This window comes from Geospiza fortis, unplaced genomic scaffold (genome assembly GCF_000277835.1).
Source record: "Geospiza fortis unplaced genomic scaffold, GeoFor_1.0 scaffold186, whole genome shotgun sequence".
In the NCBI taxonomy this organism is placed as follows: Eukaryota; Metazoa; Chordata; class Aves; order Passeriformes; family Thraupidae; genus Geospiza; species Geospiza fortis.
Genome location: NW_005054331.1, coordinates 374,405 through 387,090, shown reverse-complemented (window position 1 = coordinate 387,090; position 12,686 = coordinate 374,405). Strand labels below are relative to the sequence as shown.

Below are 12,686 nucleotides of genomic sequence, written 5' to 3'. Positions count from 1 at the left end.
GCAGCCAGAGCTGCTCTTCAGAAGCCAAGTCCTCGCCCCTTCCCCCTCTGCCAAGCTTTCCAACAAATTATAGACATATTCCCAAGGCAAAAGACAAGCACCGGTCTTCACATCACAGAAACAGACGCCTTAGAGGAAAAATCTAGACGTGAAAAAGCACGTTTTTAGGTTTTTCCGGGTGAACATTTGCTTCTCCTCCCACCCTTACCCCCGCGATTTATTCCCAAGGAGCGGGCCGTCCCCCAAAGGAGCTGAGAGCGAGTTTGTAGGGAACAATTCTAAATTACCCCTTTCGCTCTCCCATCGCGAACCCACGCTGGGCTGTAGGGCACTGAGCATTAGCGCACCTATGCAAGGGAGCAGATAAAAAGGAAAGCAAGTCCTTTGCAAGTTACCCAGCCTTCCCTGACGGCAGTTTGGTACTGCGACAATCCCGAAAATATGAGGGCTACGTTACCGGAGCGACCCGAGGCTCTGAATGTATCGAGAGGCCTGGAGAATGTGTGGGGGGCTGCCTTGTCATCTCAGATGAATTGATTTCTTCTAAGCCATGAAATATGGGTCGACATTGTGGTTTCTAAGCACGAAGGTAAAGGAAGGTGTGAGACAGAAGGGGCAGGGTCTAAGAAATAGATCCCTGTTCAAGTTGGAGGTACTAACAAATGGATGCATTGAGCTGCTTTGACAAGGACTGCCGGTTTTCAAGGCTACCTCGTTTGAAAGAACCCTTGCTTTTTTTGCATTTTTTTCCTCCAATGCGATGTGTGTTAGATGCGATTAAAAATGTATAATTCAGCGATGCTGAAAGCCACAGAGAAATTTTATTCTGGTCTTTCAGCACTGCCTCTGTACAGTCTCAGCCTTATTTGTCATTTGCTGAGAGCTGCCCATATCTTTTGAAACGCTAGCCTGCATTAAGGAGCATCTATCCCCGAGCCTTTAGACTCTCTGCCCTTCTTACCAGAAACGGCTAGATGGATACAGAGAAGAACTTAGTGGTTAACCGATGTGCTGCTAATATTTCATCCACGGGCCTCCTTCTCCTCATTTTAAGCTTTCCACACAAATATTTTTATTGGCCAATAAAGCCAGCCCCCAGCCTTTGGTTAGAGACAGTCTTCTTTTTGTTTCTACCCTGGGCAATCCAAATTAATCCACTGTATTACAAATTGCCTCAAAATATTTCACTTTTCCTGACAAAACCCATACCCGGCATACGTCAGTCACCATGAGAGACATTTTTCCTAGTCCGTTTGCGTGCTGGCTCTTTCTAGACCGTATCAGACAGCGATGGGCAGTGAGATGACATGACCCAGCAGGAAATTCTTTTATTTCTGTTTGCATTTGTGCTGCGGCAAGGCACAAAATGTTTAATGTTATCAAGTAATCAGGTAATGCAAAACTGCGTAAGCTTGAATCTTTGCCTCGCCTCCTGTTCGCAGGGCAAGAGGGGCCCCCCGGGGGAAAGCCGCCCCCCCCCCCACTTCGACCATTTGCCACCACAGCCAGCGCATCTCTCCTGACGAGTCCTTCCCACATCGCCCTGGCCGAGGCTCTGAGCTTAACCCGGCACACGGCCAGACTGCACATTACATGAAAGGCAACAACTTCCCGAGTCATTACCTGAAATTAAATACGGATGCAAACGGCACAAACGTGAAGGGGCTGTGTAAAATGCAGCCCTTTGCTATTGTTTTTGCTTTGTTTGTTTGATGCTTTTAAAAAAATTATTTTCGGCCAAACGTCGCATAGAGATCCATGGGTCTGGACCCGCCCTGGGCAATGAAGCTGTGGCTCGCGGAATGGAAGCCAGGATCCGTGCCGGTTTCCCGGGCACAGCCCCTCGGTGTCGCTCCGGAGCGGGGCGCACGGAGCCGCGCCGAGCTGGCACCGGCCGCAGCCGCACCTCTCACAGAACCCACAAATTAGAAAAAAACCTGCGAGGCAAGAGAAAAGCCACCAGAAACTGCCACTTCTAGAGACTGCGAGGCCGACATTTTTGTTCTCTTATCTCCTAGCCGTGCTTTCCTAATCCCGCAACAATCCTTCTTTTCCCATGTACAGGACACCACCGTTTAAAGAAAAGCTGCTGGAGAACTGTATTCAATCGCACGAACAGCAAGGTATTAGACAAACGAGCCAAGCCTACGGCTGACCTGTGTTCTTGCAATGAATAACCTCTCCAACCTTCCCTACCCAGTAATGGTGACAAAACCCACACTATTTGGACAGGACAGCTCTCATCTCCTGATCGGAATGTAGCAGGAATATACAGCTCATTTTATTTGTGTACTTTCCATTTTTTTTTCAGATCATGGCTTACAAGCCCAGAAAATTGAGCCGATTTGAAACAGAGGCATTTATCCTGTATTAGAATTCAGCTAGTTATAGCACTCTCTCCTAAAAAGCTGTCTTCCATCTCAGGATATATGTGGAACACCTTGGCTGTGGCTCAACTATTTGGTGGTGCTTATTTGCATTCAGGATTGAAGTAGTGCCTCGTAAAAAAAAAAAAAAAAAAAAAAAAAAAAAAAAAAAAAAAAAAAAAAAAAAAAAACCAATTGCTAACCTCCGGTTTCTTTGTATAAGCGTAATTTAACAAATGAGCACGTTAGGAATAAAGAGAACCCGATTCTTAGCTATGCTCTCACAAACATGGTTTTTATCACTTAACTTTGTGAATCGGCATTTGTTGTTACCCACATAAAATGCTCTTACCTGCTTTATTGCTAAACATATATCAATTGCATCTCAGTCACAAGTAATTTTATATCTTCCTAGGTATTTGGCTTATTTAATGTTTAACAAAAAAAAAAGTGCTATATAAGTAGCAATCAATCTACTATGAAATTAAGAAAAGGTTCCTAACTCCAAACAAATGTATTTAACATTGGAACGAAGAACAGGGGGAGGAACAAATGCTAGTCTTTGGCAGCTAGTTAGGTACTAAGCTTTGTGTCTGCATCTGCCACCAAAATAAGGGAGAAAGTGACAATTCACTTGTCTAAATGACCTGCAAATAACAGTGTAGCTCATAGTGTCATTAATTTCAACTTCCAGTCCTTGTAAGGCTGGTCAGCCTGGCGAAGTTAGTCAATATTTCCAGTAAAAATCTCTTCAGAAATCCAGTCTCTGTTCATTTGGCGTCATGGAACTTCATGAACATCTCTCCAATGGGTATTTTATTGCTAACAAACCTTCAGCACAATTTGGCACCAGAAACTGCCTTCAGGATGTAGCCAAGGACATGTGGTCAGCATTCTCCCGTCCATCATCTGCCTTGAAAACCAGGAGAGCGGTTGTCCACATGTCCACAAGACCCAACCCTACTTTACTTTATCTATACTGTTACTTGCAGGCCATACCTGCCTCCTCCCCTACGCTTGGCATATTTTTCTGACTTTGTGTGAGAAGAGAGGTGTCCCATTCCTATTTAACCACACCTGCATCCGTGACCAGCTGACATCCCAATCTCACATCTATATAGATACAGATCTATGAAAGCATATGAAAAAGTATGTATGAAAGTGTAGATATGTATTTCTCACACGGGCTCTAAAACCTGCAGTGACTGACACAGGTTAACATTCAAACACAAGTATTTCACAACTGCTATAAAGAATTTGTTAATTTTTAACTTATGACTGTAGAAAAAAAAATTTAAAAAAAACATTAAAACCCTAAGCTGCTGGGAATTGGTTTGTTTGGGTTTTTTTTTTTTTTTTTTTTTGTTTTCTCCAGCTAATACAGCTAAGTACAAACTGCTTGGAACTCAGATGTAACATCAGGCAACTCAATGTTTTATAACATAATTAAGAGTTCTATTCCTGCTTTTTTGGGGCCATGCGGTAATAGCTACTTTTCATATGTGTTTTTCTGACAAAAGAAAAGAATATTAAGATTGCACAGTATCCCACAATATTAGTCTGGCTTCCATGAATGCCAATAGAAGGAATTTCAGTAAAGGACAGACTGTACCTTCATAAACATACATTGCTGTTATCATGAGAATCCGAAATTAAAGTCAAAGAGATATTAATCCAATATATTCCTCATAGAGCTTTTAACGATTGTAATGGAAGATCAAGACACAGTTTTGCAGCCATGTATCCGAGGCCAGATTTGGATGCCACCTGTGGCAAGGTTTTTAAAAACGTAAACACTATGTACAGTGGACACACCTTTAATGAATACATGTGCGAATAATAGGATTATTAATGATTAAATATAACGATTTACTTAGTCAAAATGTAACACTAACTCACCCTGCACCAAAACGATGTCAATGCTATATACATTGGCTATTTGTATATCTGTTAAAACACGAAATGCCTTTGAGCAATTATCTTTTGGGTCAGCACGGGTACTGTGTTTGAAGTAGGTAAACCTGCCCTTTATTCAGCGAGAAACATTTCCTCAGAGACTATTGTCATTCAGGTGTGGTGATCTGACATTAGCACCTCGTTAAGATGCAGGCTATGCCTTTTGGGGAGCTTTTTTTTTTTTCCCCTGTTGCTGCCGGCGTTTTTCCTGATGCCCCAGTTGAAACAGCAGAAGGTTTAAAGAACTGAGCACTCGCGTAAGTTGCACAGAAAAAGGCAGTTCAGGGAATCTGTTCAGGAGAGCTCGTAGAAAGCTCTTCACTTTGCTTTGGCGAGTAACACCCATCAACGGTTCAACACATAAATGCACCTTGTCGTTTTCTTCTCTGTTTCAAATGAATGCTTTCCTACATTCCCGAGTCGCAAGCTTCATAGATACAAGGAAGATTTTTTTTAAAAGAGCTCATTCATACGAAGTCCCTCCTCCTTAAAGGAGGATCTTTAGGATCTTCAAGGATCTTCAGGGAACAGGGGAACAGAAAAAAGGGTCGAGGAGATGAGGCTAGGGAGCTTCGAAGACGTCTGAAGCACTGCAAAGGCAGCAGCGCATCCAGGAATGCAGTTTCAGGGTCCTGTGATGTAAATTTTGCTGGACTGTTACTGACTCTCAGCCACTTCAACATCAGAACAGACAGAGACACTTTTAAGAATCTGTTCTTGTCCTAAATGGGAATTACTGCATCAGAGGGTAGGTGTGGGGGAGATGAAGAAAAGTGGGGTAAAAAAGGGAAAAAAAAAACGAAATGAAAAAGAAAGAACTAAAAGAAAATCCCCAAAAGACACAAAAACCCCCATAAAACTGCTTGCAGAGTAGAGCTTGAAAAATTTGTGTCATAAATATCCACCACGTGTATCATCTGTGTTACCTCTGACCTTACATACTCCAAGATGTGATGATGAACACCAAGGCAAGTTGGTTGCTTCACCTTGTCCCTGAACGCAATAAAGGTCTTTCTGCTAGCTTGAACAGAAGTTGAACCTTGCATGTTTTTCTGTATTTAATCAGACATACTGTACTTTGAACACTGCAATTCTGAAAAAATGTGTTGGATGCAGTAAGACCTCCCCTTCTTACACATTGCAATATTATGTAATGAAATCAGCAACATGTTTTGGCATACTTTATACCTTAATTTATGTAGGGTATATTACTTAACTTACGAAGACTAAGTGTATTATGAACCTAAAAGGCATGTCAGTGAATATTGTCACAATTGTCACACCAATTTATAATTTAGTAAACTGTATATTAAAAAGCTACCATTTGGGTTTGTAAAATAAAAGGCCTTAAAAATGTTGCCAAAACATTTTATTTAGGCTGGGAGGTATTTCTCATTCAGAAACACCCTGAAAACAAACAGATTAGGTATGATAATTTTTATACAGCAGAATTTTTTTTCAATATAGATACAGATATAGATGATACAGATATAGAAAGAAGCATAAAATATGAAATATCCCTTATTTACAGCTTTGGTGATGTGCAGTATATTATGGATACTCTAGACAAATAGAGGGGACAATCTGCAAGAAGTGTTAAGCTATGAAGCTCTTGATTTTGTATTTTGATTTCCAGTTAATACATGGAATGGTGGCTACACACACGGCTAGATGTAGGGGCAGACATTTTGAAATAACAAAGTTTTTCCTACAAAAATTATAACTTTGATGTTAAAAGAAAAATCACAAAAGCTCCAGCATTTGTTTGTGACATTTAAAAGTCATTATATCGCAGATCCTGAAATCAAGCAGAACATTAACTTCATAAATTTAGAAACTAACCAGGTAAGATAAACATCTACTGACATTTTATACCCTGTTGACAACCATAACATTTCTATGGTCAGGTTAAGCAACCTGACCATAATTCCCCAGAAAGGCAAGGGAATCTTTTCTGAATTAGGGTGCACTGACTTTTCAAAAGCAAAGTGATAATAAAAACAGGACAGTGGTTCAAACAAGCAAAATTATTTACTGGAGGTTTTCCATGAGAACAGCCATTTTTTTCTCTGAAAATGAATGTAAGTATTCACAAAAATGGAGATAAATGCTTTTAACCCATAGTTAGATAGGCATGTTTAAGTACATTTTAAAAACAGCCAAAATGCAAGAGTTTATGTTCTTTACTGACTGAAGTTTCAAGCCCCATTACCCACTCCACCTCTTTCTCCATCTACAGGGGGTTGTGGCTTACAAAAATAGACAAGGAAATACTAAAGTCAGCCTTTTTAAAGATCCAATTAGCAACTTATACCCTCAAAGTGGAAAACATTAAAATAATGTTAGGCTTTGAAATCAAAACAAAAATCAACATTTTCTGTCCTGTATGTTGATGGAGAAAGCATTGACTACAAGTAATGAGTTAGATGTCCATGAACAGTAGAATCAGTATTTCTTTTTCTCTAGATTTCCTTGCACCACAAAACATTTACATGGGTCTGAAGGAGCCTGTCTATGTGAAAAAATTAAGTTCGGTTAACAGTAACATATAGATCTAATTTTACATTATCCATGTACAAAATGAGAACCTTTAATTTTTTTAAAAATCCTCTAGGAAACAGAAGTATTTGAAAGTATAAAACCACAACAGCTTGCTTTAACATATTATAACAATAAATTATGACGAAAGATCTAGAGGACTACTCATCTTCCTAATAAATGGAAAGTGCATGCTCATCATTTGTATACTGGTTCAGTAAAATATTCTGAACCGACTTCTCTAAGAATGGCATTGCCACCTGTTATACCTCATAACACACTTTGCAAGCATGCATTTTATTTTGTGAGAAAATGAGAAATCAGTGTTTCAATATGTGGCATACATCACATGAACATGAACCCTTATTACACTTGGACTTCTCATCCAGTTCTTATAAGCAAGCCTAAACTTAGTCACTTTACAACAAACCTTGTAGAGTTAATCAGTTCTGCATTCTATACCACATGAACATATAAGCAATTGAAAACACAAACTATGATAACTTACTGACAGATATAAAATACTTTGACAAAAAATCCCACAAAACTCCAACCACTGTAACCATGTATAATAAAATAAGTCAAAAGTAGTTAACTGAAACTGGTTTATTGGTAATAAATGAAAATCCAACAATTGATATTCAGAGGCTTAAAAAGAAACAGATCTCCATATGCTGGCTGTGTTTGATTAAATCAACTGGTTATTTCCAATATTCAGCTAATATTTTTAAGCTTTTGCCTTTTTTTGCCTGCTCCCCATCCTCCACTTAGCTGCACTGGATGGTCTCGAAATGATATCCGTTCTGTATGAGATGGACCCAAACATGATTTTTCTGGAGTAGAAATATTCTTTTCTAAACAACAAAACAGACATGAAATTAAAAACCAACCAACCAAAAGGCCCTAAATTTCACTGTACCGTATTCTTTTCAAGACATTAATATTTCTAGGTCTAATTAAAAAGCACACAATTTTTATAGTTATGTATCACTCACCATTTAAAAGTAATACAAGTAGTTTCACAAGGTAGTACTTTAAAAAAATTAATTCATCAAAAAAGACAGTAAAATTACTGAACAAAATTATCATATTTTTAAGAGAGTCATTATCTGTCTATTTTGAACTTAAACACTTACAGAGATACTCAATGCTTTTAACACAGAAACTCATCCTTCAAGTGGATGAAGAACTAGTTCAGAAGATATATCTAATTAACAAGTTTTTGTGGTTATGTTAGACCAAATAAAAAAAAAATTCTTTTGTTTAAAGCTCAGGAATGCTTAAATGCTGGATGATGCCACAGAAAAAATTAAGAACACATAGGAATATGTGAAACAATCACTTTCATTGTCATTCATACAGATGCTTGAGTAATTTAGACAATCATTTCTAAAAAACTTTTCAGACAATTATTTAAATAAAATAACCTAGGCATGACCAAAGGTATAATATTTCTTTAAAATAAATGAACATTTTACACCTGATGATATCTTTCTTTGGCATGTGTAAGAAAGAAAATATCTGTGGAAGACAACCTCAACTTTGCAAGAGAATGATATGATGTTCACAATACAGCAATTTGTGTCTGTGTGTATATATATATATATATAATTAACATGCTAGCTTATCAAATACATATTTTATGAACAACTTTTTGCCACTTACCAAAGGAAAATATTATTACCTACATAGTTTCAGTATTTTTAATATTTTAACTTTTTAGTACTGCTCAATAGAAAAATTAAATTTCTCAGAATACATAGTGACAAAGAAGTAGAACATCATTCCATGTACCAATATATAAAACATAGCTATAACTTTCAAAGAGTAAGAGTTCCTTTGTTTTCTCATGGATGCTTTCCTGTTGGCTTCTAGATTTGAATGTCAGGAGGTTTCCCAGCCTACAGTTCCCTTTCTTATGAATTCTTAAATTATTGTGAATGTATCTTAATAAACAGTTGTCTCTTTTGGCAACCAAGAGCTTTCAAGTATTTTTAACATTATCTCCATTCATCTTCTTATGGCTCTATAGATGTAGCCAATTGGCTTTTTTTTTCTTAAAATATATAATTTACTCTAGTTGTATCTCCCAAAGATTTAAAATTCTGATATTTTGCCTTTACAACATTCCCAGTTTCCTTCCCTTTGGATTATTTTATTTATTTTATCTCAAATGGTAGCAGAAGGACTAGTACAGAAAGGCTTTTGTTAAAGAGCAAAGAAAATATTTAATCAAGCAGTAAACTTCCCATTAATTATTGTGCCTGGGAACCATAGCATATTCACTCAGGACTGAAACCCTCAAATTAGTAAATTAAGAGGTTAATTAATGAAATGTCAAAATAAATCTAACATGGTAATAATATTCTTAAAATTCCATGCCTTTAATTTCAAGAAATATTTTATGAAATTGAAAACATTGTTAAACAACAAAAATAATTAAGACTGGAAATTTTTGTTAAAATAAAAACAAAAAAGCAAATAGCTATTGCACATTTAAAGTGGAAAACAAAACTGGGGCTAACTTATGTTTTTTCTGTACACTCATCTTCAACATGGTATCCACAATATAGGTAAACAAGACATACAATTTTTTTTCTATGTTTTGACAACAAATACATTTTACTACATTATTTTTAAAACAGAATAAAAACAGATGCTAGAAAGAGCCTATAAGTAATGAACTTGAAAACTAGTCTACTAGTGTTAGAGTCAATATAGGAAGACCGGCAGTCAATCTAATCCTAATTGCCTGATCTGGATTATTTATGGACTAACAACCTCACTTGTTTATGAACATATGCGCACTGCTAAATAGTATTTTCATGATGGATTCTGTACATGTACAGTAATCTGTACATGTAGGGTTTTGCCTCTCCACTTGTAATTATATGCAATGCATTGGAAGGAATATATTGTCCTTACATGAGTACGAAATATGTATTGTTCCATTAAAAAATCCCAGAGACCTGCCGTGTGTAGGTTTAACACATCAGAGGCTGTCCCAAAGTCTGACAGTCATGGGTCTTTTTTTTTTTAATCTACTCTCATTAGACTTCGTAGCATCTGCTTTTCACTTTGCTATACAATCGTGACCTAGACAAACTGACTTGAAGCACAGACTAACTCTGTATTCTTTCTTTCCACCCTTTACACAGTTCTCAGCATTATTCAGCCAAAGAAAATAAAGCCATTGTAGAGAAAGATCAACTAATTTGCAATGAAATATCTAGAGGGGTTTGCTGTAAATCACTGTAAATCATTCCCTTTGTATGTCCCATCTTTCCATCTTTGAAATGGCCATAATAATGTTTGCACTTCTGATAAATCACTTTTGATATCTACTAAATATCTACATAGAGATGGGTAATATTATCAACGCTGCTGTTCCAGTTATGAGTGGTAGAGTGATGAAAGACAGAGCTGGCATGGAGTACCAAAAGACTATTCCCTGAAGAAGAGTTCTCCAGGACAGATAAATCACACCAGCATAATGCAGTTTGCTTACTCCTATTCAGACTGCAGCTATTTCTCAGATCTTACACATGTGGTTATTGTAACTGCTAGAGGTTAAATATTATTTATGATTGAAAAATTGTGTCCTAAAGCAAAGGTATAATGAAGGTATTAGCCAAATATGAGAAACGGTTTTGCTGCAGTTCTTTCTCCTAGAGTTTAATGCAAGACCAAACAGAAAGATTAATGAAAAAAAGAATAGAAAGAATAGAAAGAAAAAAAGAATCGAATCATAGATTCATGAAAGCTGGAAAGGACCTCTAAGATCATGGACTCCAACCATTAACCCAGCACTGCCTAGTCCACCACTAAACCATGTTTCTAAGCATCACATCCACATGTTTTTTGAACATTTTCAGGGATGGTGATTCCACCACTTCTCTAGTCAGCCTTTTCTAATACTTGACCACCTCTTTGGTGAAAACATTTTTCCTAATATCTAATCCAATAATGATAATCCAATAACAAATGGAATGTGTTGCAAATATGGGACTTACCCGATTGATCATACATATGCCCACAAATTACTACACTACTTTTACTTCATGGCTTTTGCTATTCCAGTGAAAATCTAGGTATGAGTATTTCACATGTGCTTAAGTAAGAGCATCTTTGCACTTAAGTGTAAAGTGAGCATCTAGGTAGAATTTTGCAAGAAGTAAAAAAAAATTGCATATAAACTAAAAAAACTCAGTAACTTTGTTGTCAATACCTGTGTTCACAAAAGATTTTCTGATTCTGATTTACAAACAGGCAATTTTTTTCTTCAGAAATAGTCAATAAAAACACCCCCAATTAGGAAATTATTAGAATTTTGTCAAGATCAAGGGAATGAGAGAAGATAAGAGAGTCTGGTAAGGGATGACAGTGGCACTTTGAATTGATAGACTGAATCTAGAAATAGTCCTTAAAAACAGTCTTGTTAAAAAAAAGTCACAAACCAGAAAACAAACCTAACTTTCTGAAAATCCTCAAAACATATAAAACCGAATCCTTATTATATTTTTTTCTCTTATATTTATTGATTGGGGGTTTTATTGAAGGACCTTACATAGTTCTCTTACAGCATTACTAATGATGTGAACAGTTTTACAGCATGCTTGGATTTGCAGTATCTCCATTTTCCCCTAAACTGCAATGTATCCTGCAAATGAATGGTTTTGTTTGTGAGTTAATTAAGAGAATACTAGCATGTGAGTGAATCACATTACTGCTATCATAATTTCTTAATTGGTAAAATAAAAGTGACATATATGACATAGTGATATTTTGCTATAAAGAGGCATATATTTCATTAATATGCATAAATACACACACTGGCATGTGCATTTGTGATTTATTAATAATTGTAAGCATAATCACAATACCTTTAGTTCATGTTATGTTCCTTAAGTGTATTTGTAGCGGGCCTTGCACAAAGGCAACAACAGAAAGATTCACATCATATCAAGATACTATATTTAGTATCTTCACTAAATAGAATTAGGTGTATATATTAAATATAAACTAACATGTTTACTAAATGTAAATCAGAACAATTGCATCAGGTTTACTATATACTGATATTTTTGACAAGTATTATTATTATTATTATTATTATTACTGTTACTTGTACTAGAATTAAATAGAACCTGGCAAGTATATTAAGAATAATTTAACAGGGTACATGGTTATTCTAATACCAACTGATGTGGGAACAAATCTTAGCCAAGAAAAGCAATTTAATTTCTGCTACACTAAAGCAGGCTTTGGAAGACAAGCTCTAACACTTATTTACTGTACATTCACTTACTTGTAACAAATTAATATATGAAGCTCCAGGAAAGTCTGAGAGACATTTAGATGCCTGCATATAGCAAAAAACTACTCTGAGTATGTGCTGAAAGCTTGTCTTGGGATAATGTCACATGCTTCTATTTCCAAGCCGTAACTTTTTGGTTGTTTAATCTGTTTTCTGCTATCAATTTGTTCTGGTCTTTTTTTTGTTAAAGCCTGGGTCTTTTAACAAATGTCAAGGTTTACATATCCACTGTTTTGATAAGTAATGCAATATGTAAAATGCTTTGAATGAAATTCTTGGTGTCCAAGAAGAAAAGCTTTGTTAAAAGGGTTATGATAGAAATTTTATGATGCATAGTAAACGTCATAGGACATTTATCGATCCACCTAACATTGTATGTCTGGAGATATAATTTATTCCAAAGTCCTTACCATATTGTATTACTTAAAAGCAAATACAGCATAAGAAGGCATGGAGAAAAAAAACCTCAACATTTTAATGAAAGTGACCAGAACGAATCCATAGCAGCA

The 12,686-nt window shown here is 36.4% G+C and overlaps 1 protein-coding gene across 1 annotated transcript in view; it reads right to left on the bottom strand.

The window, feature by feature from the left end:
• Positions 1-7,427: 7,427 nt before the first annotated feature.
• LRRIQ1 (leucine rich repeats and IQ motif containing 1) overlaps positions 7,428-12,686 on the bottom strand; it is a 100,944-nt gene continuing 95,685 nt past the window's right edge. Inside the window, exon 26 of the mRNA XM_031057557.1 lies at positions 7,428-7,714. Coding sequence (XP_030913417.1) covers positions 7,575-7,714 — 140 coding nt within the window. The 3' untranslated portion in view covers positions 7,428-7,574. The remainder of the gene's footprint in view (positions 7,715-12,686) is intronic.